The sequence below is a fragment of the Aureococcus anophagefferens genome (assembly GCF_000186865.1).
Source record: "Aureococcus anophagefferens unplaced genomic scaffold AURANscaffold_9, whole genome shotgun sequence".
NCBI lineage: Eukaryota > Pelagophyceae > Pelagomonadales > Pelagomonadaceae > Aureococcus > Aureococcus anophagefferens.
The window spans coordinates 341,698-368,810 of NW_008705569.1; the positions used below are offsets into that span (position 1 = coordinate 341,698).

General features: G+C 70.7%; 9 protein-coding genes across 9 annotated transcripts; 6 read left to right on the forward strand and 3 right to left on the reverse strand.

Moving 5' to 3' along the window:
* Nucleotides 1-690: 690 nt before the first annotated feature.
* PHO3 (hypothetical protein) lies at nucleotides 691-1,539 on the reverse strand (the record flags this gene model as incomplete). Its single annotated transcript, XM_009038879.1, has 1 exon — nucleotides 691-1,539. A coding segment is annotated over one exon (849 nt), but the record flags the coding sequence as incomplete, so codon positions are not given.
* Nucleotides 1,540-3,322: 1,783 nt separating this feature from the next.
* On the forward strand, nucleotides 3,323-4,426 carry AURANDRAFT_2065 (hypothetical protein; the record flags this gene model as incomplete). The annotated part of the gene is made up of 1 exon (XM_009038604.1): nucleotides 3,323-4,426. A coding segment is annotated over one exon (1,104 nt), but the record flags the coding sequence as incomplete, so codon positions are not given.
* Nucleotides 4,427-6,286: 1,860 nt separating this feature from the next.
* Nucleotides 6,287-7,171, forward strand: AURANDRAFT_13446 (hypothetical protein; the record flags this gene model as incomplete). Its single annotated transcript, XM_009038653.1, has 1 exon — nucleotides 6,287-7,171. A coding segment is annotated over one exon (885 nt), but the record flags the coding sequence as incomplete, so codon positions are not given.
* Nucleotides 7,172-9,560: 2,389 nt separating this feature from the next.
* Nucleotides 9,561-9,992, reverse strand: AURANDRAFT_26173 (hypothetical protein; the record flags this gene model as incomplete). The annotated part of the gene is made up of 1 exon (XM_009038878.1): nucleotides 9,561-9,992. A coding segment is annotated over one exon (432 nt), but the record flags the coding sequence as incomplete, so codon positions are not given.
* Nucleotides 9,993-14,819: 4,827 nt separating this feature from the next.
* Nucleotides 14,820-15,155, forward strand: AURANDRAFT_16121 (hypothetical protein; the record flags this gene model as incomplete). Its single annotated transcript, XM_009038654.1, has 1 exon — nucleotides 14,820-15,155. A coding segment is annotated over one exon (336 nt), but the record flags the coding sequence as incomplete, so codon positions are not given.
* Nucleotides 15,156-19,143: 3,988 nt separating this feature from the next.
* On the reverse strand, nucleotides 19,144-21,024 carry AURANDRAFT_64139 (hypothetical protein; the record flags this gene model as incomplete). The annotated part of the gene is made up of 1 exon (XM_009038877.1): nucleotides 19,144-21,024. The coding sequence occupies one exon, from the start codon at nucleotides 21,022-21,024 to the stop codon at nucleotides 19,144-19,146; it is 1,881 nt and encodes a 626-aa protein (XP_009037125.1).
* Nucleotides 21,025-21,213: 189 nt separating this feature from the next.
* Nucleotides 21,214-21,588, forward strand: AURANDRAFT_26234 (hypothetical protein; the record flags this gene model as incomplete). The annotated part of the gene is made up of 1 exon (XM_009038655.1): nucleotides 21,214-21,588. One exon carries the CDS (start codon nucleotides 21,214-21,216, stop codon nucleotides 21,586-21,588), a length of 375 nt encoding a protein of 124 aa, XP_009036903.1.
* Nucleotides 21,589-22,726: 1,138 nt separating this feature from the next.
* ARS10 (putative arylsulfatase) lies at nucleotides 22,727-24,703 on the forward strand (the record flags this gene model as incomplete). Its single annotated transcript, XM_009038656.1, has 2 exons — nucleotides 22,727-23,320; nucleotides 23,453-24,703. The coding sequence occupies 2 exons, from the start codon at nucleotides 22,727-22,729 to the stop codon at nucleotides 24,701-24,703; spliced, it is 1,845 nt and encodes a 614-aa protein (XP_009036904.1).
* A 1,220-nt stretch (nucleotides 24,704-25,923) lies between these two features.
* On the forward strand, nucleotides 25,924-27,081 carry AURANDRAFT_26439 (hypothetical protein; the record flags this gene model as incomplete). The annotated part of the gene is made up of 1 exon (XM_009038657.1): nucleotides 25,924-27,081. One exon carries the CDS (start codon nucleotides 25,924-25,926, stop codon nucleotides 27,079-27,081), a length of 1,158 nt encoding a protein of 385 aa, XP_009036905.1.
* Between the last annotated feature and the right edge of the window lie 32 nt (nucleotides 27,082-27,113).

Sequence of the window (27,113 nt, forward strand, 5' to 3'; positions counted from 1 at the left end):
CGAGTGCGCGATCTGCTACGAGGACTTCAAGTCCAAGGCCAACCCCGACGGCCGGCACCGGGTCGCGTGCCTGCCCTGCGGCCACGCGATGTACTGCGACGTCTGCGCCACGGACTTCAAGCGGTGTCCGTCCGGCTGCGACGGCCCCTTCAGGGGCGTCGTAAAACTCTACCTTTAGTCGCGCGCCCGAATCTGGCGGACGACGTCCAAGCACAGGTCGTTGGGGATCGGCACGGAGAGGGAGTACTGGGCCACCTTCAGGCGGCCGCCGTCCCGCACCAGGACGCCCGTCGACCGGCAGGCGCCCAGGTTCGCGTTCGCCAAATCTTCGTCGAAGAAGACGACGTCGCCGCGCGCCGTCGAGCGCCGCGACAGGACCTCGTAGGCCCAGCCGTTGCCCTTCTCGAAGCGGCCGCGCGCGTAGGCCTCGAAGGCCGCGCGGTCCCAGCGCTCCGTCGCGTCCGTGCCGAGGAACACGAAATCGGAAGACACGAGGGCCAAGTACGCGTCCGCGTCGGCCCGCGCGGCCGCGGCGTGGAGCGCGTCGAGGACGCCGTCGACGGTGTCCGGCGCGGCCGTCCACGGCTCGCCCACCAAAGCCCCGGGCCCCGCCAAGGCGCCGAGGTGCGACGCGACAAAGGTCGTCGCGCAGCCCGGCGCCAGCGCCGCGGCGTCCGCCGCCGTCGCGCAGCCCGTGAGGACCAGCAGGCCCGCGCAGCCCATGCGGCCCGCCAGCGCCATGTCCGTGTCGACGCGGTCGCCGACGACGACGGTCCGGGCCGGGTCGAGGCCGAAGGTGGACACGAGCGACTCCGCGAGCGCCGCCGCGGGCTTGCCGCAGGTCAAATCCGGGGCGCCGCGGCCGGACGCCGTCGCGAGCGCCGCCACGAGCGCGCCGTTGCCCGGCATGCGGCGGCCGCCGACGACGTCGAAGGCGTCCGGGTTCGTCGACGCGAAGAGGCAGCGCTCGTCGCGCTGCAAATGCAGCGACGCGAGGGCCAACGTTCGTAGATCGCACGTCGCGTCCATGCCGACGACCACGGCGCCGACCGCCTCGCCCTCCAGCACGACGCGTTCGAAGGCCGCCTCGGAGAAGGGCTCCGTCGTCGCTCCGGCCTTCAACACCTCGACGCCCGCGAGCTCCAGCTCCTCCGACAGCCCGTCGGCGCCGACGACGAAGGCGCGCGTGACGCCGCGCGCCGCGAGCGCCGCGGCCGTCGCGAAGCTCGCGGGCACGCACTCCTCCGGCGTCGCCGCCAGGCCCAGAGCGCCGAGCTTCGCGGCCATCGTCCGCCGCGACTTCCCGCTGTTGTTCGTCACGAAGAGGCAGCGTTTGCCGGCGCTTCGGAGCGCGGCGACGGCCGCCGCGGCGCCGTCGAGGAGTTCCAACCCGCTGTAGAGCACGCCGTCGCAGTCGAAGACGAAGGCGTCGTGCCGCTCGAGGAAGGCCGCGTCGCCGCCCGTTAATACTTGGAACGGCAGCGCGCGCTTCGCGGCGAGGAGCTCGTCGAGGCCGGCGCGCGCGCGCTGGATCGCCATCGCGGAGCCGCAGCAGAGGAGGAGGAGCAGTGACCGCAGCGGGCGCATTCAACGCGAGGCTGTCCCACGCGGCGGAGAGCTGCCACTCGTCAACGAGGCTGCAGGAGAGCTGCCACTCGGCTGAGCTCAGCTCCGCGTTTTTAGCGAGCGAAGCCGACGTAGCAGCCCGCTGGACGATGGACGCTGCGCTAAAGATCCAGCGCGGAGCAAAGACCGCAATGCGCATCCTCGCGCTTCTCGTCGCGGCGGCCGGCGCCGACGACGACGCGGCGCAGCGGCGGCTCTGGGCCTGGGCCACGGCGCAGGGTGCCGACGTGTCGCGCATCGCCTCGCGCCACTTCCCCGGCCACGGCCGCGGCCTCGCGGCGCCGGCCTGCGAGGACGGCTGCGCCGACCTGCTCTTCTTCCTGCCGCCGTCGGTCCTCATGTCCTGCGCGGACCTCGTGGCGTCGGACTCGTTTCAACTGGCGCTCGGCATCACGAACGTCGACTGCAACGCGGCCGACTTCGACGCGGGCTTCTCCGCGGACAACCGGCTCAACGTGCTCGGCGCGTTCCTCGCGCACGAGGTGCTCCGCGGCGGGCGCTGGGCGCCCTACACGGACACGCTCGGCGAGCCGACGAGCCCGGCCTACGCCGTCGCGCGCGGCGCCCTCGGCGGCGAGGCGGCCTACGTCGTCGCCGCGCGCCGCGCCAAGGCCGCGTACCACGCGTCGTCCTACGCGTCGCGGCGCCTCGCGGCCGTGGCCGGCGACAACCTCGAGTTCGCGTCCATGGTCGCGGGCGCGTTCCGCCGCGGGAACGCGTCGCTCGACGTCGACCGGTGCCGCCGCGTCGCGCTCTGGGCGCTCTTCACGGTGCTCAACCGCGCCGTCGAATTGGGCGGCCGCCTGGGCTACTCGCTCGTGCCCTTCTGGGACATCATCAACCACGGCGCGCCCCGGCACTCGCGGCGCTTCGTCACGCTGCGCTACGACGACGGCTCCGTCGAGTACTTCCAGGACGGCTACCGCGGCGGCGAGCTCTTCCACAACTACTCGTTCCAGTCCGCGTGCCCCATGGACTGGGTCACGACCTACGGCTTCGTGCCCGAGGACCTCGTCGCCGCGAGCGCGGCGCCGCCGGACGACAATGCCGAGAACGCGCTCGGCGTCTGGGCGCCGGGCTGCTCCGACGTCGTCGTCCGGGGCGTCACCTACTCCGTGCCGGGCGACGAGGCGGATTTGCTCGCGTTCGCGGCGGCGAGCGACGACGGCGCGCGCCTCGCGGCGACGGCGCTCGCCGCGCGCGCCGACGCGCTCCTGCCCGACGCGGCGCTCGCGGCCGGCGCCGCCGCGGCCGACGCGCTCGACCGCGACGCCGCCGTCGTCATGCGCCTCGAGCGCCGCGCGCTCCTCCGCGCGCTCCGGCGCCTACCGCGCGGCGCGGGCGAGGATCCGCGGGGCGAACTCTAGTCCCCTTCGGTGGCGCTTGTGGTGTTTTATGTGGCGCATGTGGCGCATACTGTGACGCATGCCAAGACGCATCGCGAAGTGCATGGCGGCGTGCAATGGGAAATATCGACTTCATCACGGCTGCACGGCCTCTCCCGGCGCGGCCGAGGTCCTCGAGCGTGGACCACCGACCGCGCCGCAGGGCAGCCATGGCGTCGCAGGTGGCGTCGCGGCCGTCCGTGCGCTTCGAGTCGGGCGTGAAGCGCAAGTACAAGTTCCTGAGCGCCCTCGAGCAGATCAACCACGACTGCGTCTACAACCTCAAGCCGTCGAGCGCGTCGCCCGGCGTGGCCTGCTCCGCGGCCTACTGGGCCATCCCCTACGCCTCCGGCGGCGGCGGCCCCGTGCTCGTGTCGAAGATCGACGCCGTGGGCAAGATGGAGCCCACGGAGGCGCCGCAGCGGTGCGTCGTCGGCCACAAGGCGGCCGTGCACCGCTGCGCGTTTAGTCCTTTCGACGACGGCCTGCTCTGCACGGCGTCCGACGACTCCTACGTCAAGGTCTTCCAGGTCGCGGGCGCCCTGGAACACCGCTACTGCGACGTCGAGGCGACGACCGTGGGCGCGCACGCGGGCGGCGCGCGCGAGCTCGCGTGGCACCCGTCCGCGGAGGGTCTGCTGCTCTCGGCGGGCGCGAGCGAGTGCTGCCTCTGGGACGTGGCGTCCCAGAAGAAGATCGCGGGCACTAGTGTCGACGCGGCGGTCCACGCCGTCGAGTGGTCCTACGACGGCGCGACCTACCTCGCGTCGTGCCGCGACCGCACCTTGCGGCTCTTCGACGCGCGGACTGGCGCGGAGGGCTGGCGCTGCGAGCCCCACGGCGGGTCCCGCGCCTTCACGGCGCTCTGGGGCGGGCCCGGACACGCCGTGCTCAGCGCGGGCTCGGCCCAGCGCGGCGGCCGCGAGGTCTGCCTGCTCGACGCGCGCAAGGCGTCCGAGGGCCCCGTCTTCCGGAAGCTCGTCGACGCGCAGACGGGCGAGCTCATGCCCGTCTACGACGAGGACTCGAGCGTCCTCTGGGTCTGGGGCCGCGGGGACACGTCGGCGAAGCACTACGAGGTCGACGCGGCCGCGGCGACGGCCGCCGACGCGTTCGACGCGGGCCAGGACTGGCGCACGGCGTCCGGCGCGGGCCCCCACTGCGGCGTCTGCGCGCTGCCCAAGTCGGCCTGCGACGTCATGGCGCTGGAGGTCATCAAGTTCCTCCGGCTCACGACGACGACCGTCGAGACCGTCGGCTTCTCCGTCCCGCGGACCGCGGAGCTCAAGGAATACTTCAACGACGACCTCTTCCGGGAGACGCGCGCGCGCATGTCGTCCATGGACGCCGAGTCCTGGGCCGGCGGCGAGGACGCGCCGCCCGTCCTCGCGAGCCGCCGGCCGTCGTCGAACCCGCCGCTCCTCTCGGAGCGCGTCGTCGAGCGCAAGGTCCTCAACACGGAGCTCGTCAACGACCGCCTCTCCACGGAGAAGCAGGAGCGCGACAACGACGACGCCGCCATGGACAACCTCTCGCGCCTCGCGACCCAGTACGAGAAGTTCAACGTCAACCGCTCCATGGGCGCGAAGCCGGGCGTCGACGCGCAGGTCGTCGACGGCGGCGAGGTGTCCGACTCCGAGTGGGACGACTAGTGGAGGTGTCTCCCTCCCCCCCCCTTTAACGAAAGGCGTGCCCCGCCCCGGCCTGCCTGGCACATCGCGGCGACGGCGCGCGGCGAGGAACGCCACGGTAGCTCGCCACGTTCGGAGATGGGTCGCTCCTTACTTGTGGTGGCTCGGACCCGGGGGCGGCGCTCGCGCTCACGCGGCGTAGGGCACGGAGGAGTGGTGGAGGAAGATGCGCGGCTTGCCGTCGTCGTTGCGCTTGTAGCCGAACGTGTACTCGACCTTGGACTTGTCGCCCGTCGTGGCGCAGGTGAAGACGTAGGACCCCATGGCGATGGCGGACGGGCCGATGAGCTCGATGCCGTGGTTCGTGAAGACGACGTCCTTCCAGCCCTTGCCGCCGTTGATGGCGAAGCCCGCGTCCTCGGCGTAGCCGCCCTCGACGGCGTTGTTGCCGACGAAGTAGGACATGGCCTCCTCGCCCGTGGGGCGGAAGGGGTACTCGGCGGCCTTGGTGGGCTTGAAGAGGACCTGGGAGTGGCCGTAGCCGTAGAGCTCGCCCGCGGCGTCCGCGGCGGCGCCGACGTAGTCGCCCTTGTCGGCGTACGTCTTCGAGATCGTCTTGATGGCGTTGGCCCACTTGGCCTGGCAGTCGAGCACCTCCGCCTGCGTCATCGCCGCGACGCCGGAAGACGCCGCGGGCGCGGACGAGTACGGCACGGACGAGTGGTGGAGGTAGATGCGGACCTTGCCGTCGGAGCAGCGCTTGTAGCCGAACGTGTACTCGACGCGGACCTCGGCCTTGGTCGTGGCGTCGGTGAAGATGTAGTAGCCCATGGCCGTGGCCGTGGGGCCGTTGAGGTCGACGCCGTGGTTGTGGAACACGACCTTCTCCCAGCCGTTGCCGCCGTTGATCGCGAAGCCCGCGTCCTCGTCGTAGCCGCCCTCGATGACGCTGCCGCCGACGAAGTAGGACATGGCGTCCTTGCCCGTGGCGCGGAAGGGGTACTCGGCCGCCTTCGTCGGCTTGAAGAGCACCTTCGTGAAGCCGTAGCCGTAGAGCTCGTTCGCCGCGCCCGCGGCCGCGCCGATGTAGTCGCCGCCGTCGGCGTAGATCGCGCTCGCGGCCACGATGGCGCCGGCCCAGGCCTCCTGGCAGGCGAGGACGTCCGCCTCGGTGACGGGCATGTTCGACGTGTCGAACTTCGCCGCCTTCTTCACGCCCACCTGCTCGCCGCCGACGACGACGTACGTGATCGGGGCGTCCATGACGGCCGACATCTGCATCGGCGAGGACGAGCGGCGGAGCGCCTGGCGGCGGGTGACCTGCGGCGCCGGCCGCAGCGCCAGCGCCGGAGCGAGGGAGAGGAGGAGGAGGGACTGCATAGTTTCAACTCGGAGCGACGACGATTACGTAGTCGCAGTTTGAGGGCCTGGATCGAGAGGCCACGGAAGCACGCTCGACCTCGCTCGACCTCGAGCGAGGTTCAACGAGAAGGGGATGAGAAGCCGATCCTCACGGTGCAGCTCGTGCCGATGGACCGTGCATAAAGCTTGCTAGCCGAGGCAAACGACGCCACCCCATAAAACATGATTACCTGTGCAACCGCGCTGCGCCGCGCTGCATCCGCTGCGCCGCAGCGGCGGCGCACCATCGCCTACGAGACGCTCGACGTCTTCACCTCGAGCCGCTTCGGCGGCAACCCGCTGGCGGTCGTCTATGATCTAGAACAACGACTGACAAACATAGACATGCAGCATGTCGCCGCCGAATTCGGCTACTCGGAGACGACCTTCGTGCTGCCGCCCAAGGACCCGCGGAACACGGCGCGCGTGCGCATCTTCTCGCCGACGGCCGAAATGCCGTTCGCCGGGCACCCCAACGTCGGCGTCGCGACGTCGCTCGCGTGGCGCGGCCAGGCCTTCGGCGCGCGCATCAAGGAATCCGTGCGGCTCGAGGAGGAGGCGGGGATCGTGCCCGTGGAGATTCTGCGGTTCTACCTGGACGGCATGGCGACGGGCGCGATGCTCACGGCGCCCGAGCCCTTTTCCGTGCTCGAGCCGTCGCTGCCGGCGGCGGCGGTCGCCGCCTGCCTCGGCCTCGACGCGGCGGACGTCGACGAGGCGCGGCACCCGCCGCTCGTCGCGACGTGCGGCCTGCCGTTTATCATCGCGAGCCTCGACAGCCTCGTCGCGCTCGGCCGGTCGCGCGGCGCGCCGGACGGCTTCGCGCGGGCCCTCGCGTCGGGCGACTTGCCCGAGGCGGGGCCGCGGAAGGTGCTATGCTACGTGAGAGGCGACGACGACACGATCCGCTGCCGCATGCACCGGTCCGACGGGAGCGAGGACGCGGGGACGGGCTCGGCGAACTGCGCGCTCGTCGGTCTGCTCGCGAGCCTCGCGCCGGACGGAACCGCGTCCGCCGTGATCTCCCAGGGCGTCGAGATGGGCCGGCCGAGCGAGCTCCTCGGCGACGCGACGCCGACGGCCGTGCGCATCGGCGGGAGCTGCGCGCCGGTCATGCGCGGCGAACTGCTCGGCTGGTAACACACTAGGTCGCACGATGCGCGGCGAACCGCTCGGCTGGTAACACATGGGGCCGGCGCTCCTACGCGCCCACGTACTCGGCTGGTAACACAAGGCAGGCTATGACGTCGCCGCGTCCACGTCGACCGCCGCGTGCGCGCCGTCGTCGTCGTGGCCGAGCTCCTGGACGGTCCAGGCCCAGACGTCGGGCGACGCGCGGCCGTCCGGCGGGCCGAGGGACTCGGAGAGGTCCTCGCTCACGCGGTCGTGGAGGCTCGCGATGAGCTTTTCCTCGAAGGCTCGAGCGGCGCCTCGTCCGCGGGCGGCCGCCGCCGGCGCCGCGGCGGCGTCGCCGCGTTCGCCGCGATGCGCCGCGCGGACAGGGACACGGTCTCGAGGGCCGTCGCGCAGAGCCGCGTCAGGTCCGCGGCGTCGTCGCCGCGGGCGCCGAGCTCCCGCACCGCGCGCGCCGTCTCCGAGACCGTCGCGAGCGCCATCGCGGCCAGCTCCGCGAGCCGCGACGCCTGCGCGTCCCGCGGCAGGGCCCCGCGCCGCGCGCCGCCGCCCGCCTCGTCGAGCTCGCGCGCCGTCTCCAGCGTCAGGGTCCACTCGTCGCAGACGGACGCCGTAATCGCCTTCGGCGGCTTCCGCTTTCTGAGGTAGATGCGCACGGCTTCGCTGACGAAGTAGCCCAGCGAGAAGAAGCCCAGGCCGAAGAGCGTGCTCCGCGACGACCTGACGTCCATCCTTCGGAGCCTGAGCGGGGCAGCCTCGACGTTTAAAAGGGCACGATGCACTGACCTTGAAGTTTCAGCAAAGACACTTGATAATTATTATTATTATTCTTTATTTAGCGTCGGAGAAGCCGCATGCACAAGAGCACACACGGCCTATAGGTCCCGGACGGAAGAAGTTGAAGTAGGCGGGGCAGCTGCCCCCCAGCAGGGGCCGAAGGCCCACGGCCCGGGGGGAGGATCAGCTTCCCCTGATAACCCTTCAAGAAATTCTTCAAGAAAATCTTCAAGAAACTGTTTTACGAAGGCCTCGGACTTGGCCTCGGCGGCCGGCAGACGACGTCGGCGACGAGGTGGTGGACGCGGGGCGCGTAGTCCTTGACCCGCGACACGAAGGCGCAGTCGCAGGCCCAGGCGCCCCGGCCCGCGGCCGCGAACAGCCGCGCGAACTCGGCCGCGACGGCGGCGCCCCACGCGTCGAACTCCGCGCGGTCCGCCGCCGCCCCGTCCCCGCGGACCTTGACGTTCTCGTGGACGTGGCAGACGCCGCCCGCGTCCCTGAGCACGAGGCACGCGAGGGGCCAGCCCGCGCGGCTCGTTGGCGTGAGGCCGAGGCTCACGCGGTCCGCGAGCCCCGCGAGCTTCGGCGCCGCCGCCGCGTTGTCGCCCGCGTGGACCGCGTAGCGCGATGCGTCGACGCCGTTCGCAATCAGGTTCCGCCGCAGGGCCTCGGCCGTCCTCGGCGCCCACTCGCAGCAGTGCGCGAAGGCCGCGCCGCCCTTGATCAACAAAGGCAGCGAAAAGTAGCCGATGCCCGCGTAGAGGTCGACGACGGTCTCGCCGGCGCACGCAAAGGTCCCGTGGCGCATGCGCTCCGTGTTGTTGCCCTTGGCGAACATGGTCGCCGTCGCGTCGAAACCGTAAACGACGCCGCCCTCGCGGATCGCCACCCAGGCGTCGTCGGCGCCGCCCGGCCCCCGGAGCAGCGTCCGGTTCGAGCTCCGAATCCCGTCCGGCGCGACCTCGGCGTCGCGGAAGACCTTGGCGCAGCCCGCGGCCGTCGCCACCGCGTCCCAGAACTCGACGTCGTCGTCCGCCGCGGGCAGCGCCGCGGGCACGAGCAGCGCGTCGCCCCCGAGGCGCGTCCACTTGCCCGGGTGGAAGCCGGGGCACCGACTTTTGACCACATCCGCGAGCGACGGGCCGCCCCGCTTCTCGCGGAAGCGCTTCGCCGCCGGAAGCGCCACCGCGCGGACCACGACGAGCGCGTCCCCGTCCAGCGCGTCGACGACGGCGGCGCGGAGGGGGTGGTCCTCCATCTCGAGCGCGTCCGCGCCGTCGTCGGAGCAGGGCACGGCCAGCCCGCCGTCGCGCGGCGTCACGTTGAAGGCCTTGCGGAACGCGCCGCGAAGTTCGAGCGCGACCTTGACCGCCTTCGCCCGCGCCTTGTCGACGACGACCGCCGCGCAGGTCGTCGCCGCCGCGCCGTCGCCGCCCGCGAGGTCCCGCTCGACGGCGGCGACCAACCTCGCGAGCTTCTCGCGGTCCGCCGCGAGGCGGGCCCGCGCGTCCTCGGTCCAGAGGTCGAGCTGGTCGCCCCGGGCGACGCCCCGCCCGCCGTCCGCGGACCAGGCGCCGAGGGGCGCGTCCATGGCGCCGCCGACGGACCGCACGGCGACGGCCGGCGCGCCGGGCGTCAAAGTGCAGCCGCTCTCGCGGTAGCCGCAGCCGACGGCGACGACGAGGAGCCGCTTCGCCGCGTCCAGGGACGCGCAGCGCACGTGGGCGATGGGCGGCTCGTACTTGAGGGCGCAGGTCCAGGCCTCGCCGCTCCGCTTCGCTTCCGCGGCGATGGCGTCGAGGCACCGCGCGACGTCCGCCGAAGCTACGCCGTCGTGGCTCATGAAGAGCCACTTGCCGCGCCGCTTCTGGTCGCCGCGGCCCGCGGGCGACGCGTAGACGGCGCAGCGGCCGGCGCAGGTCGACGTCGTGAAGTAGCGCGCGTGCGCGTTGACGGCGGCGACGAGCGGCCGCGCGGCGACGTCGACGCCGCCCGCCGGCGCCTTGTCGAGCGACGTGTCGTGGAGGCGCGCCATGGCGCGCGCGCGCGCCTCGACGAAGCACGCGCCGGGTTGCTGCATGTCTGTGGTCTGTGGTGGTGGCGGCTTGTGTGATAAGTCCGCGGCCTGTGGTGGCGGCTTCGGTGAGGCAGCCATCGGTCCTCGCCAGCGGCTCCTTCAGCTTACGACAGCAAGTTGCAGTCTCAGCTCGGCGTCTGGGGCAGCCCCGGCGTCGTCGGAAAGCGCCCGCCCCAGCGCCGAACGAACGCCGCAACCATGGCGGACTTCGACTCGGACTTCAAGATCGACCGGAGCCTCCACTTCGACAAGGACGGCGAGCTGAAGACGCCCGAGGCGCTGATCTACCGCCCGCCCGGCGGCACCTACCCGGCGGCGGAGTTCCCCGACGGCACGCCGGCCTACGCGGCGGGCAACGCGTACCGCTGCCTCTGGCCGTCGGAGAACGACGACGAGGACCCGGAGTGGAAGCGCATGTTCATGACGGACACGGAGGACGACGAGCCGCCGATCGAGATGGTCACGCAGCAGATCCCGTACCTGAAACGCGAGATGGTCAAGCCCCGCAAGCGCAAGGGCGAGGCGTTCTGCGACGTCATGAAGCGCATGACCGACGGCTTGATCCCCGAGGACTTCGAGAAGGGCATCCCGTCCTACTTCGACGCGGCGCACCGCATGGAGCAGGGCAGCACAAGAGTGCGAAATTCCCAACTTCAAAGGCTCCGATCTCGGCCATTTTCCACTCGTTTCGGCTGATTTTTGGACGAGCGATCATCTCTCGGAACGGTCTCGAAGCGTGGATGTGTTTTACGTAACGCGCGCGCGCGGAACACTCACGTTGAAGCGACGTTGAATCACTCTTGTGCTGCCCAGGCATGGAGAAGAACTACCTCGCGCGGATGGCGCGGGGCTCCAAGTTCGCGGCGACGGACGTCGAGCTGGCCATGCTCAAGTGCCTGGAGATCTTCCGCAAAGTGAAGAAGCAGGACAAGAGCGGCGTCGAGGACGGCATCATCTGGATCTCCTGCGCGTTGTACACGACGGCCTACGTCGACGACGTCCGCGTCAAGCCCAAGGGCGCGCCGCGCAAGACGAAGGCGGACCCGGACTTCGTCCCCGCGGACCCGGCGACGGTCGAGAACGCGACCCTCGAGCAGGAGTAAGGCTAGGTGCAAAAGGGCGGGACGTGGTCGCACACGTCGCGGACCTCGGCTCCCGGTAGCGGCGCGTACCGCGCGGCGGAGTAGGGCGGCAGGACGTGCGTCACGTCGGGCCGCCGCGGGTACTTTTCGTAGTGTTTGCTCCACTTGGCGCCGAAGTAGCCCGCGAGGCCCGCCGCCGCGTCCCAGACCTTGAGCGGGCCGTCGCGGACGAGCTCGCACGCGCGCCCGCGGCCGTCCGGCGCGACGGGGCAGCACCGCAGCCGCCCGATCTCCAGCGACGCGGGCCGCGTCGCCCACTCGGACGGGTAGCCCACGCAGCCCTGGAGGTAGCGGACGCCGTCGAGCGTCGCGTCCCAGGCGAGGTGCGTGTGCCCGAAGACGTGGACGTCGGGCCGCAGCCGCGCGACGCGGTCGCCCAGGAACCGCGACCCGACGCACTCCGCGAGGCAGGGCAGGAACATGAAGCGCTTCTCCGGGATGAGCTCGATGCGCGGCAGGAAGTGGCTAAAGGTCACGACGGCCGTCGTCGCGCGGTCGACGTCGGCGGGCGCGTCGTCGTTGAGCGCGTCGAAGTGCCGCGCGACGGACTCCGTGGCGTCGTCGAGCGGCGCGGGCCACGCGCAGTTGTGGTAGTCGCTCATGGCCTGGCGCGCCGTCGGCAGCCCGCCCCAGCACGTGAGGGCCGGCTCCGTGTCGAAGGACGCGTGGTGCCAGCTCAGCAGCGGGATCACCAGCACGGAGCGCTCGCCGCCGCGACCGCGCAGGAGCCTCCGCGTCGTCGACGCGCCCGCGGCCTCGGCGGCCTTCAGGACGACGTCGAGCTTCGCGAGCGAGTCGCGCTCGCGCCCGAGGAGCCACAAGTCGTGGTTGCCCGGCGTGAAGAAGACGCCGCCGCCGAACTTGGAAACGCAGACGCGCAGCGTCTCCGTCAGGACCCGCACGTCGTCGTCGACGTCGCCGGCGACGATCAACGCGCTCCGCGGCCGCGCGGGCAGCGAGCTCAGGTAGCGCATGTTCGTCCGGTCGCCGCTGTGGGGGTCGCTCAGCGCGTAGAGCGCGTCGACGCCCTCGTCGGCGGCGCCCGCGTTCCCTTCGGCGAGCTTCAGCAGGTCGCCGCGCTCGACGCAGGTGGACGTGGAGACGCCCAGACCCTCGAGCATGCGCTTCAAAGCTTTCGTGCTCATCTGCGAGAAGCTGTCGTCGGCGTCGGCCTGCGCGGCCATCTTGTTGCGGCGGCGCGCTGCGGCGTCGCACTGCTAAACCGAGTTTACCCCGGTGCTGACGGCGGCGTCGCGTTGCCTACTGCTTACACCGAGGCCACGCTACACCCGCTTGCGGTGAGCCCATCGCATTTAGTGGCAAAAAGAGCTAGCTTGAACAAATCAACTCAAAGAAGTTGCTTCTTAATCTTTGCTTGAACACGGGCTGAACGCCTCCAAGCTGGCTGGAGGCGGGCTGCCCCGCCGCGCCGCGCCGCCATGTACGCGTCGGCGGAGGTCGTGGAGTGCTACGACGCCAAGGGCGAGGACGTGTGCGTGGCGCGCTTCAGCGACGGCGCCGTGTGCGAGGCCGTCCTCGCGGAGGCCATCCCGGAGAGCGAGGCGAAGCTCTGCGACGCCGTGCCCGTGGCCGAGATCTTCGGCGCGGACGCGTTCGGCGACGAGAGCGACGACGACAAGGGCTGCGTGGAGGTCAAGCTCAGCGAGCTCTGCGCGCGCGTCGACCTCGACGGCGTCAAGCGGCGCGCGCTCGAGCTCCGCGACTGCCTCTTCTGCGACCGCGCGTTCCGGCTCCGCGGCGACGCGGCCGCGGGCGGCCTGGAGGACGTCGAGGCCGTGGTGCTGCGGGACGCGGACCTGCGGCGGACGCTGCTGCACCACGCCGCGGAGCTGGGCCGCGCGCGGGGCAGGAAAAGAGAGCGAAATTCCCAATTCAAAGGCTCCTCTCTCGGCCGTTTTCCACTCGTTTCGGCTGATTTTTGGACGAGCGATCATCTCTCGGAACGGCCTCGAAGCGTGGATGCTTTTCCCGGAACGCGCGCGCGCGGAAACTTCATGTTGAAGCGGCGTTGAGTCACTCTTTCCCTGCCCAGGCCGCGCGCGGTCCATCTCGGACTTGCTGTCGTTCGTGAACTCGTACGTCGCGGGGCCGGACGCGGAGCTCGGCGGCGACGCCGTGGGGTGCGCGGCGTCGCGCAAAAAAGAACCTCGTCTTGTGTTTTTGACACCGCCGTCGCCCGCAGGCCGTGCGCGCCTACTGCGACATGCGCGACGACCGGCGGCTCAACGCGCTCGAGATCGCGCTCGACGCGCGCCACGACGACTGCGTCCAGCTCCTCCTCCCCTTCACGACGGACGACGGCACCAAGGAGACGAAGGCCGAGCCGGCCTTCGCGCCGCGCGCCGACCGCGACGAGCCCAAGGCCGAGGCGAAGTGACGGGCCGCCGTCCTAGTCCCACGTTAAAGCACCCATAATAATAATAATGAGGGCGTCCCCGACCCCGATATTGGAACTGCAACGTGAATGAACAAGCAAAACCGACGGGGCCACAATCTGGGCAGGCTCTCTGTCGCCTGTTGCGTCGACGGCGGCCGCAGCATGGGCGGCGCCGTCGTGAGCCGGGAGCTCTTCCCGGGCCGCGAGGAGTACGAGAACTGGAGCCTCGACTGCGTGCAGCAGACCATGGCGCAGCTCAAGGCGGAGCACGGCACGATCTACGACCGCGCCATGGACCGGAGCCACTACTTCAACCTCTTCAACAACTACGAGCACCAGAACGCGGTCACGGGCTCGTTCATGACGCTGCCCATGGACCACTTCAGCCGCTACCTGACGGGCGAGGCGGAGACATCGGACGACGGCGTGCTGCGCATCCACCTCCGGCGGCCGCTCGCGATGCTGACGCTGCTCTGCGACGTCGAGGGCACGGACAGCGCCCTCGACCGGCTCAAGATGCTGCTGGAGCTCGCGACGGCGAGCGCGACGGCCGAGGCCATCGCGCGGCCCGAGCTCGAGCGGCTGCTCCTCGACGTCGCGCAGGGCCTCCGCGTCTGCGGCGTGCTCAAGGGCGACGTGAAGCCCAAGGACATCGCGGACATGGCGGACAACGTCTGGAAGCGCGCCGACGGCCCCGCGGCGAACGGCGGCACGGGCGCGACGACGAGCCTGCCCGTCGCGAAGCTCTGGGCGCTCTGCCAGAACGACTTCAGCAAGCACGGCCTCATCTTCGCGATGCTCCGGGGCGACTTCCGGGCGACGATGCGCGTCGTGCGCAACTCGGGCGAGTTCGTGAAGAAGGGCCCCAAGAAGCTCGACGCCGACAGCTCCAGCGACCGCTTCAAGCGCGCGCGCGCGCGCCACAGCATCCGCCAGGTCCGGAACCGCGCCGAGGCCGAGGCGGGCAAGAAGATCGACGCGCTCCTCGAGGACACGCACGACCCCGACGCGGCGTCCCACGCCGTGCGGCAGGACGTCAAGAACCGGAAGAAGAAGCTCAACGCCGTGGCGACGACGAAGGCGCTCACGGATCTGATGATCGCCACGGACATGGCCTTCACGGACCTCCTCGACCTCCGCGAGACCTTCTTCAACGTCACGCAGGTGCAGCCCGCGATCCACGGGGGGTCCAAGGTCATCTCCGTGGAGCAGCTCACGGAGCTCCTGCTCGCGCGGTTCCAGAATTTGGAGGACGGCCGCGTGCTGCAGCGGGCGACGCGCGCGTTCGACGTGAACCGCGACGGCAAGGTCGACTTCGACGAGTTCGTCATCGGCATGGCGCGGTTCATGCCCACGGACGACGTCGCGGCCCAGCTCGCCTACATCTTCAGCCTCTACGACGTCAACCGCGACGGCAACGTCGAGCTCTGGGAGGTCACGGACGTGCTCGAGGACCACGAGGACGACCTGGGCAACATGTACGAGCACTGCCTCAAGGTGAACTGGAAGCTGGACCTCAACGGCGACGGCAAGATCACCATGGGCGAGTTCTTCAAGGTCATGGGCAGCGAGAAGATCTACATCAACTACTGCTGGAACTCGCTCCCGCCGCTCCATCCGGCGATCGCGGCCGCGACGGCGACGCTCGTCGCCTGCTTCCGCGCCAAGGAACACGACGCGACGGACACGCCCCGGGGCGCCGTCCAGGTCGCGCCCCTGGGCCGCGCGTCGCTGTCGCCGGACGACCCGCGCTACGCGGAACTGGCGATCGTCGGCGACGCAAACCTCAAGCCGGGACCGGGGCAGGACAAGAGAGCGAAATTCCCAACTTCAAAGGCTCATATCTCGGCCGTTTTCCACTCGTTTCGGCTGATTTTTGGACGAGCGATCATCTCTCGGAACGGCCTCGAAGCGTGGATGTGTTTTCCGTAACGCGCGCGCGGAGAACACTCACGTTGAAGCGACGTTGAATCACCCTTGTGCTGCCCAGGCCGGGACCGAACGCGGACGTCATCCGCGCGTGGATCGCCGCCTACCCGGAGTTCGTCTTGATGGAGGCCGCGGACGAGGCGACCTGCGTCGAGCTCGCCTGCAAGTGGCTCGGCGTGGACCGGGACGCGGCCGCGGACGGCGCGGGCGCCGTCGCGGCCGCGATCGGCGCGGACACCGTCGCGGGCGCGATCGGCGCGGTCTTCGCCATCGTCGAGCGCGACCGGGACTCGCCCGTCGCACCCGTGGACCCGCGGGGCGTCTGGGCCGCCGTGGGCAAGGCGCTCTGCGTGACCTACGTCGACAAGAGCCGCATCCTGTACAAGCTGATCGACGACGACGCGGACGACGACGATACGTCGATCAAGCTCGAGGAGGTGACGCGCTACATCCACAACGTCAAGGACCGCTACGCGAAGCTCGTGGGCTACACCATCGACCACTTCGACGACCTGGACGCGGACCACGACGGCGTCGTCACGCAGCAGGAGCTCGTCGACAAGGTCCTCCACGACCCGCGGCTCCTCCAGCTCTTCTCCCTCATCTTCTTCTTCTAGCCTCCCATTACGCGTTGAGGTAGTTGCAGAAGACGTTGTGGCGCAGGAGCCGGAGGCGGTCGACCTGGTCGTGGACGTAGGACCGGAGCTCCTTGCCGCCGCGGGGGAACTTCTTGATGGCGTTGTCGGACTCGGCCTTGGCCTTCTGCCAGCGCTGGATGTCCTCGAGGCGCGCGTTCGCCGGCGGGTCCCAGCGGTTCGTGGAGATCTTCGCGAAGGCGTCGCCGCCGAGGCACGCGCCCGCCGCGGATTTCAGCTGGGGCACGCTCTCGAGCTGGACGGGCGCCGCGGGCGCGGGCGCCGCGACCTTGGCCTCGCCGCCGCGCGGGTGCACGCGGCCGCCCGCGTAGCGGTCCTCGGGGGGCGGGCCGCGCCGGTAGGGGTTGACCTTGCCGTTTCGGGCCAAACCGTCGGGCTGCGCGGCGCCGCCGCCGTAGCGGTCCGCGGGCGCCGTGCCGTCGACGGCGTGCTGGAGCTCGGCCATGCGCGCCTGGGCCTCCTGGAGCTGCTGGAGCAGGGACCCCTTCGTCTGAGGCGCCGGCTTGGCGCCCTTGCCGCTCTTGTCCGCGTACTTGTCGGCCTCGCGGCTCGCCTTGATGCCCGCGTAGGCCGCGTGCGTGTCCGCGGCGCTCCGGAGGCGCGCGGCGTTGGCCTGCTGCCGCGCCGCGACGACGTCGACGTCCCGCGGCGGCGCCTCGGCGCCCGCGACGTCTTGGAGGAGCTCGGCCATCGGGGGCGGCGCCGCGCTCCGGCTCGCGCGGTACCTGGCCGCCGCGTCGTCGCCGCCGTGGGCCACGGGCAGCGCGTGCTCGTGGGTCGCCGCGCCGGACGCGTCGGAGAGCGCGAGCGTTACGCCGTGCTTCTCGCCGAGGACCTCGGCGACGTGGCGCGCGTCCGCGTCGTCCAGAGCGACGCCGAAGATCATGACCTCGTGCACGTCGCCGATGAAGGCGTTGTGCGGCGGGCAGCCCCCGAGCGTCACGTAGCCGCTCGCGGAGAACGTCGCCTTGGGCCGCACGCCGCGCTTCGCCGCCGCGCCCGCCTCGAACGGGAGGCCGTTGACGGCCATCTCCACGCCCCCGTCGAAGCGGTACGCCGCGACGACGGCCTCGCCGTCCCGCAGGCCCCCGTAGGAATGGAGCACGTCGCCGGCCTCGGTCTTGAAGCCCAGGCGCCGGTCGTGGAACCGGAACTGGCCGAAGGGGTAGTGGCCGAAGAAGCGCTGCCCCACGGCCTGGTCGCCCTCGTGGAGCCAGCGCGGCGTCACGACGAAGAAGCACGTGATGCCGTCGCGGAGCTGGAGGCTCGACGCGATGAGCGGCGCGGGAAACGCGACCGCGCCCGTCGCCGGCCGCACGGCCGCCGCGAAGGCGTCCTCGACGCCGTCCGGCGGCGCCGCCGCGGCGCGCGCGCGCTGCTTCGAGACGGCCGTGCGCCAGCGCGCGTGGGCCGCCTTGTGCTGCGCCGACGACAGCGGCGCGAAGACGTACTTGCCGCCGCTCGCGTCGCGCCAGCGCACGACGTGGCCCGTGCGCGTCGCGTCGACGGACGTCGGCGCCAGCCAGAGCACGAGCGTCGGCTTCACCTCCGGCGACAGGTCGTCGAGGGCGCCGGCGACGCAGAGGAGGACGGGAAGGACGAGGCTGCGCATCATCTTGACGCTCTCTACGGGCAGGCCGTTGTCCGCGGCGTCGCAGAGCGCGGTGGAGCCGGGTCGACCATTAGCGGGCAGCTTAAAAAGCGAATTCCAATAACTACATTGAGCTTCAATTTGAAGCGCGAATAGAACATGGTGGCCTCTTAATCGAGGCAGCCGTGCCGATGGCGGCGCTGCAGGCCCGCTGCGACGACGCGGCGCTGCGGGCCGCGCGCGCCGCCACCCACGACTACCAGGGGCAATCCCTGGAGGCGCTGCAGGCCGCGCTGCTGGCGCGCGGCGAGGCGGCGCCGGCCGCCGTGCTGCCCTTCTTCGTCACGTCGGCGCACCCGTCGCTCGTCGCGCTGGCCCGCGGCGCCGACGACGGCCCGCTCGTCCGGGCCTGCACGGCGCTCGCGCGGTCCCGGCTCGGGCCCGCGCGCGGCCTCGCGGCGTCGGCGGACGGGCGCGCCGCTCTAGCGGCCACGGGCGCGTTCCAAGGCGACGTTGGCGACGGCGCCTGCTGGTTCCTCGCCAAGTTCGCCGAGTTCGAGCGCGTGCTCGCGCTCCGCGTCGCCAAGGAGGCGCGGTCCGCGGCGCGGCGCGCGGCGCGGCTCGCGCTCATGGGGCCGCCGGCGCCGACGGCCGCGGCCCGCGCGCTCTTCCGCGACGGCCGCCGCGTCGCGGAGCTCGCGCGCCGCGGCTCCTGCGTCGTCGACGGCGCGCTCGACGCGGGCCTCGCCGCGGAGCTCCGCGCGGTCTTCGCGGCGGGCCTCGCGAGCGGCGATCTCTTCGGCGCGCCGTCGGCGGATTCGTGCAACGCGGGCTCGCGGTCGACGACGCTCGCGCTCGACGGCGCCGCGCGCGCGCCGGCCGTCGCCGCGGCCGTCGACGCGCTCCGCGGCGTCGCCTACGAGGTCGAGGCGGCGACGGGCGTCCCGCTCGCGAACTCGCCGCGGGCCATGGCGTCGGCCTACGGCCCGGGTGTTTCTTACAGGAAACACAAGGACTGGTACGCCAACGAGCGCTACAACGACCGCGAGCTCACGGTGCTGCTCTACGTCAACGACGACGACTGGGACCCGGAGCTCGACGGCGGCGCGCTCGCGCTCCACGGCGACGACGGGGCGCCGCCGCGCGTCGTGCCGCCCCTGCCCGGCCGGCTCGTCGTCTTTTTTAGCCGGACCGTGTGGCACGAGGTCCGCGCGCCGAAGCGGCGGCCGCGCTTCGCGCTCACGCTCTGGGTCGACCGGCGCGGGCCCGACCACGGCGCCCCGGCGAAGCCGGCGCCCGTGCTCGAGTCGGAATAAAATGTTACAAACAAAGGGAGGTCAAATCACGGCGAGGAGTGGATCGGAATAAAATGTTACAAACAAAGGAAAGTCAATCACGGCGAGGAGTCGCCGCCGGACGAGTCGCCGCCGGACGAGTCGCCGCCGGACGAGTCGGCGACGTCGTCCGTCGCCGCGACGACGCCGCCGCCCGACGCGTCGGCGACGTCGTCCGTCGCCGCGACGACGCCGCCGCCGGACGAGTCCGCGGCGTCGTCCGTCGCCGCGACGCCGCCGCCGCCCGACGCGTCGGCGACGTCGTCCGTGCCGGCGACCGCGGGCGCGTCGTCGCCGTCGTCCGCGGTCGTCGCCGGCTCGCCGCAGTCGTCGCAGTCCTCGTCGAAGTCGTAGGGGCACCACTCCATCTGGTTCTCGTCGTCCTGGGCGAACCCCCAGGGCCGCGGGTTGCCCGTCGGCGAGCAGTAGTCCAGGAGGCGGATCGCGTCGCTCTTGAAAAAGTCGAAGTCGTACGTCCCTCTAAACTCGACGCCCAGGCCGTTCGTGCCGCGGCACCAGTTCGACCCGAGGATGGCATTCGTAATGTTCGCGTCCGCCGCCGTCCAGTTGAAGGGCCCCGCCGTCGTCGTCAGGTTCAGCTGCGTGAGGTTCGTCGTGCCGCCGTTCTTGAAGCCGACGTCGTTCGCGCAAAGACGCGCCGCGCTGTAGTCCAGGGTCGCCTCGGTCTCGATGCCGACGTGCCAGTCGGCGTAGCGCGCGTAGGCGGCGTCGCAGCCCATGACCTCGTCGAGGTGGTCCGTGTAGAGCGTCCCGTAGACGTGGACGGACCGGCCCTCGGTCCGCGCCGCGTCCGCGTTGTAGACGTAGCGGATGGGCACCTGGTAGGAGCCGTTGAGCGTGAGGGACACCATCGTGTCCGCGTGGGCGCAGGTCGTCCGGCCGTTCTTCTCGATGATCGTCTTCTCCGAGGACCGGACGGTGCGCTGGTCCTCGGGCGAGAGGTGCGTCCGAAGGAAGTCGCCGAAGCGCGGCGTGTCCGCCTCGTTGGCGACGGGCATCGTGATCTGCGCAATCAGTAGATCCGGCAGGCCCAGGTCCTCCGCGTGGCTCGAGCCGCCGAACTTGGTCCACTGGTCCTCGAGCTCGGCCATCGTCGACGCGAGGTGGTTCGCCTCGGGGCACTCGCCGACCTCCGAGTAGTTCGAGAAGGGCTTGGGGTCGCTGACGTTGCGCGACACGATCTCCACGACGTGCCCGCTGCCCGGGACGACGACGCGCGCGGAGTAGACCCGGTCGCCGGACGAGGACTCGACGTACTTCCGATACAAGACCGCGACGTCGTGGCCCCAGAATCCCAAAAACGGGTCGAGCGTCGGCGCCCAGAAGGTCATGCCCTGGTGGACGAACTCGTTCCAGGAAAAGTCCGCCGCGCTGAAGTTGTGCATGGACGTCCACGCGTCGACCCAGTCGCCGACGGAGACGGCGCCGTCCTGCGTCGTGTGGCTCTCGTAGTAGTGCACGCTGAAGCCGCCGAGGCCGCTGAAGAGCGCGCGCCGCGCGCAGAGGTCCGCGCGGCCCGCGAGCGACGCCGTGTAGCCCGGGCTGCCCGCGGCGCAGTGGTAGGTGCCGTTGAGGTCGAGCGGCAGGCCCAACTTCGACTGCACGAAGTCGACGGCCGCGACGGCGTCGGACACGGCGTGGGTCCGCTTGTAGAGCAGGGCGCCGGACGTGAAGGACGTCGGCTTCGTCGGGTCGCCGGCGGCGCGCTTCTCGTTCGTGGCCGTGGGCAGCGACGTGCCCGCGGGGCGGCCCGCCTTCTGGATGGACTGCCCGCTGGGGCGGCTGGCGCTCGAGATGGCGGCGAGCTGGGCGGCGCCGGGTGCGGACGGCGCCCAGAGGCTCGACGCGCCCAGGCAGACGACGAGGAGGCCGGCCGCGACGCCCGCGGCGGGGCGGGGATCCCGGCGCGGGGCAGCCATCGCGCTGGCACGTAAGCCAAAACTCGTCGGGATGATGGTGCAAGAGGTGGTGAAGCAGGCCCGCATCGACTCTCGCCGCTCCGACGGCGCGCGCGTGGCTGCTCGGCGCCCGCCCCGCAGCGCTGTCCGCGCGGTTCCGTCGCCGGCGCGTCGCCCGCACGCCTCCGGCGCCGCCCGCGACGCAAGGCCATGTCGCACCGGGGCGTCCTCCAGCTAAAAAGCCTCGTCGTGCGCTACTGCCCCCACGGCGGCAGCTCGCGCGGCGCGCGCGAGTTCGTGCGCGACAAGTTCGCGGCCTTCGCCGAGGCCAACGCGTCCGTGGACTGCCGCGCCGAGCTCGGCCGCGGCAAGCACCCCGTCGTCAAAGGCGCGTACGTCTGGGGCGAGGACAAGGTCGCCGACGGCCGGAACCTGTCGGCGGCCGAGATCCTGAAGGTCGCCGAGGGCCTGCGGAACACGTCCGGGCGCAAGATGAAGCGCTTCGACAAGCCCGTGCTCTCCATGACGCCGTCGATCCAGGGGCCCGCGTCCGCGTCGCGGAAGCTCGGCGTCAAGCTGCGGTAGGGCTGTTTTAAGGCGAGCGACGTTGCTTAGACTGAGAGTGCCGCGCCTACTTCTTCTTCTTGGCGCCGAAGAAGGACGCGATGGACTTCGTGCCCTTGGCGGCCTTGGCGAGGTTCGCCTGCTTCGTCGTGACGACGGCCTTCGCGGCCGCGGCGTCGACCTTGGCGCGCTTCGCCGCCGTGCCGAAGGCGAGCTCGTGGAGCTTCTGCTGCTCGGCCTCGTGGTGCCAGACCGCGTTCTCGTCGCCCGGCGCGGCGCCGGCCGCCGCGCCCTGGGGCAGGCCCGGGAAGACCTCGTTGAGCGCGAAGCCGAGGGCCGAGGCGAGCTTCGCGGCCCAGGCGTCGTCGACGTACTCGCAGACGGCCTGGCAGCCCCGGAGCCGGCTCTTGCGCGACGGCCCGTCGCCCTCCGCCGCCGCGCCCGCGGTCGACGCGGCGACGAACGCGGAATCGGACGCGGCCGCGACCTCGGGCCGCGCCTTCGTCGCCGCGTCGAGCGTCGCCGCGACGCGGTCCGCCTTGGCCCGCAGCCAGGCCAGGCACCCGGCCTCGTCGAGGCGCACGAGCCGCATGTCCTCGTCGTAGGCGGCGTGCTTCTCGCACAGCGCGCCCAGATCGCCGAGGTCGAGCTGCAGCAGCTCCAGCAGCGCCCGGCAGCCGTGCCGCTCCGCGCCGTCGGCGACGATCTGCTCCAGGGGCGCGAACTTGCCCCGGAGCTCCGCGGGCCGCCCGTTGAGAATCGCGAGGAGCGAGAACCGCGCGTCGTAGGGCGTCGCCAGGACGACGCCCGTCTCGGAGACGACGCCGCCGTCGACGAACCAGGCGCCGAAGGAAGCGGTCTTGCGCTGGAGCTCGAGGAGCCGCGCGCCGCGCCGCGCGAAGAGCACCTCGTCGACGCCGCGCGGGTGCGGCAGGCGCGTCGCCTCGAGCTTGTCGCCGGCTTGGAGGGTGGCGTCGCTGACGAAGGCGATCTTGCGCTTCGAGGGAGGCATCGTGGCGGTGCACGCGGCCGGAGGCGACGATTCAGCGCACTGCGTTTGAAAATGAGAGGGCTCAGATTACAATTGTGGCCGGGGTCAACAAAACTCGTATCTTACCTTGCACTCCAGATTAGCTGACCACCAAGCAGCCCGGGCGCGATGGGCAGGCCAAGCCCCAGGGCATGGCCCGCCCTGCTGGCCGCCGTGGGCCTCGCCTTCGCCGCGGTGTCGTGGCGGACCCGAACCGACGCGCCGACGGCGGCGCTCAACGCCGCAGCCCCTCTCGAAGCCACCGGCGAGACGAAGCAGGACCTCGCGAAGCTCGCGGCGGCGGCGGAGACGCGCCCCCACGTCGTCTTCGTCATGCTGGACGACGTGGGCTTCAACGACGTGGGCTACGCGTCGAGCGACCTCGGCGAGATGACGCCCTTCCTCGACGGTCTGATGGCCGACGGCGTCCGCGTCGACCGACTCTACGGGCAGCAGGTCTGCACGCCGTCGCGCGCGGCCATGCTCACGGGCAAGCTGCCCATCCACCTCGAGCTCCAGCACTGGCAGGTCGCGCCGTCCGAGCCCTGGGGCCTGCCGACGCGCGAGGCGACCCTGGCCCAGTACCTGAAAGCGCTCGGCTACTCGACGCACATGGTCGGCAAGTGGCACCTGGGCCACTACAACAACGCGTCGACGCCCCTGAACCGGGGCTTCGACTCCTTCTACGGGTTCTACAGCGGCGGCGTCGACTACCTGACGCACGTGAGCCAGGAGGCGTGCCTCAACCGCACGGACTTCGACGACGACGACTTCCGGCGGACGGACCACGCGACGCGGAGCCCCGACGACGACGCGCTGGACGAGGAGGGCCGCAGCGCCCACGTCTACGTCAAGGACCCGTCGACGGGCTACGTCTGGCGCTGCTATCGAGATTTGTGGGACGACGAGCGACCGGTCACCGACGCGCACGGCCAGCACCAGACGTCGCTCATGAACGAGCGGGCCATCGCCGTGCTCGAGCGCCACGCCGTCGAAAAGAAGTCCGAGCCCGTCTTCGCCTACGTGAGCTACCCGAACGCGCACCTGCCGCTCCAGCCGCCGACGGAGCTGCTCGAAAGGCGCAACGCGACGCTGCTGGACATCCCGAACCACGACCGGAAGAACTTCGCGGCGCTCATGATGAACGCCGACGAATCGCTGGCGAACCTGACGAACCGGGGCCTGAAGGCCACGGGCCTCTACGACACCGCGGTCATCGTGATCGCGAGCGACAACGGCGGGCAGGTCAGCGCGATGGGCGGCGGGTCCAACTACCCGCTCCGCGGCGAGAAGAAGTATTTGTTCGAGGGCGGCGTCCGCGCCCACGCCGTCATCCACAGCCCCCTGCTCCCGCGGGCCGCGCGGGGGTCGTCGTACGGGAAGCTCATGCACATGTCCGACTGGCTGCCCACGCTCCTCCAGGGCGCCCTCGGCGCGTCGGCCGACGAGCTCGCGGGCCTGAAATTGCCCCGGGGCGTCGTCAACGACTACGGCGCCATCGACGGCGTCGACCACTGGGCGCACGTCGTCGGCGCTGTTGACGCGGCCGCCGCGGCGCCGCGCGACGAGCTCCTCCTGAACATCGACTACCTCGACGGGTCCGGCGACTACCTGGGCTACTTCCGGGCGGCGCTGATCATCGGCGACTGGAAGTTCATCTACAACGAGAAGAACATCTCCTGGTTCGCGCCGTCCGACGAGCCGAACTTCCACCTCAACAACATCCACGTCTCCGGCCGGCTCACGGCGCTCTACAACGTCACGGCGGACCCGGGCGAGCGCAACGACCTCAAGAGCCACTACCCGGCGCAGATGAAGCGCATGCTCAAGAAGATCCAAAACGGCTACCTGCCGACGATGCTCGTGTCGAACTACCGCGGCGAGGACGACGGCTGCTACGAGGCCTGGGACGACGGCAACTTCGTCAAGCCCTGGGTCAGCGACCTGCGCGAGGGCGAGAACGCCAGGGCGGCGCTCGTCGCCGACGCGCGCGCGGACTACGAGGGCGCGGCCTTCGGCGACGACGGCACCTACGCCGTCGACGACGACGCGGACATCGCGACGACGCTCGCGGACCTCGACGCCCTCATCGACGCGCGGAGGTAACGGGGCGTCCTATTTTTTCGCCGGCGGAAAAAAGGCACCTTCATCTACAACGAAAAAAACTCTCATCTTTGCCATGAAATAACCGCCTCAAGCAAACGATTCAGTGATACATCGACAAACGACCGCGCTACCGATGGTCCGCGGCCAGTGAATACACGTAGCATGGGGCCCTGCTTAGCGAAGCCGGCGGCGTCGGCCGTGTCGCCGGAGAAGCCGGCGGACGCGAGCCCCGCGCCGGCGAACGGGGACGCGCCGCCGAAGCGGCAGCGGCGGCCGAGCAGGACGGCCATCGAGAACAACATCGACCTGAACGACGAGGAGCAGCTCGACCGCGTCATGATGCAGATCATGGAGGACCCGGCGGACCTCGCCGACTTCCAGGCCTTCGCCCTCGACAAATCCAGCGAGGAGGAGATCGATCTGTGGACGGACATCGACGAGTACGTGAAGCAGTTTGCGATCTGCGACGACGACGAGGGCGACACGGACGAGGAGAAGCTCACGCGCAGGCTCGAGGTCGAGCGCATGCTCGAGAAGCACTTCTGCGACGGCGGGCCCGCGACGAAGCTCAACATCCCCCCGGAGCTCATCGTCGACCTCCGGAAGCTCTTCGACGAGAAGAACTACCACACGACGATCTGGTTCCCGCTGCGCACGGCCCTCGTCCACGACATGGCCATGCGCCAGCTCAAGCCCTACATCGAGCACCAGCGCGAGATCATGGGCACGGCCGCGGGCGGCGTGAAGGCCCACGCGAACAAGCGACGGGAGGGCTCGCGCATCGCGCGCAAGTCCGCCAACGCGCGCTTCGACAGCGACATGCACGCCGCCATGCGCAACGCGCGCCAGACCATCTCCGAGCGCAAGGCGAACTCGCCCCCGGCGTCGCCGACGGCCGCGTAGGCCGCGCGCGGCCCCGGGCCCCCGCGGCCGTCGATCCGCGCCGCGCGGCGCTCCCCGGGGCCCGACCTAGCATGCACAGAGAGCCGCCGGGGGACGGCGCGTCAATGTCCCCTTGTTGAAGCGTTGTCTGTGCACACCGTGTGTCGAGCCTCGAGATCTCGTTGCGAAGATCTTGTCGGGATCTTGCCGTGCACGCACTGCACCCATAATAATAGTGATCGCTAACGGCGCGCTGCCCTCGCTGGCTCGATTCTGTCGCGAGGTGGGCAGCCCAAAAGCCTGGCTGCGACGACGGTCGTCGCTCTCGCAAAGGCCGAATGAGCGAATTGAAACTACACAAGCCGCAGCGCAAGCAAGTGCGCACGCGCAGCGTGAAGAGCCTGCGCACGCCGAACCTCATCTGCTATGAGCACGTGCTCAAGGCCAACGCCGCGCGCATGCGGTCGCGCGCCGAGCGTCTGGGTTGCGAGCTGCGGCCGCACTTCAAGACCGTGAAGACGCTCGGCGCGGCGACGATCGCGACGGGCGGCACGAAGCGAAAGCTCACGGTCAGCACGCTCGCCGAGGCCTTCTTCCTCGAGGCCGGCGGCTTCGACGACATCGTCTACGCCGTGCCGCTCACGCCCGACAAGATCGACGACGTCGAAGATCTGTCGTGTCGGCTCGAAAAGTTCTACGTCATGGTCGACCACATGGACCAGGTGACGCCGCTCCTGGAGAGGATGGAGGGGGAACCGGTGGTGAAGGTGCTCGTGGGCGTCGATTGCGGCTACCACCGCGACGGCGTCGATCCGGACGATCCGGAGTCGCTGAAACTCGTGGAGGCCATCGTCGCCTGCGAGGACCTCGAGTTCGCGGGGTTGTACACGCACGGGGGCCACAGCTACGACTGCGCGTCCGTCGAGGACGTGCGCGCGATCGCGCGGGCCGAGCGCGACAACACCGTCGCGTTCGCCGACAAGGTGCGGCGGGCGGGCTTCGCGGTGCCCTGCGTGGGCGTCGGCAGCACGCCGACGTGCTCGAACCCGCCGGAGCACCTCGACGGCGTCGACGAGATGCACCCGGGGAACTTTCTGTACTACGACACGACGCAGCTGAGGCTCGGGTCCTGCGCGTCCGTGGACGACGTCGCCGTGCGCGTCATCACGCGCGTCGTGGGCCACTACAAGAGGTCGAACATCTTGCTCATCGACGCGGGCTGGACGGGCCTGTCGGCCCAGGGCAAGGAGTGCGGCTACGGCGCGATCCCGAAGCACCCGGAGCTCGCGATCGTCACGCTGAAGCAGGAGTGCGGCGAGATCACGACGCGCGACGGGAGCCCGCTGAACTTCGAATCCTACCCCATCGGCACGATCCTCGAGGTCGCGCCCCACCACTCCTGCGCCGCGACCCACCAGCACGCGGAGTGCCACGTCGTTCGCGATGAATTCAGCGGGCTCATTCTGGACTCGTGGCCCATCTGCAAGGGCTGGTAACATTTTAACAGGACCGTCGACCGAACGCCGGA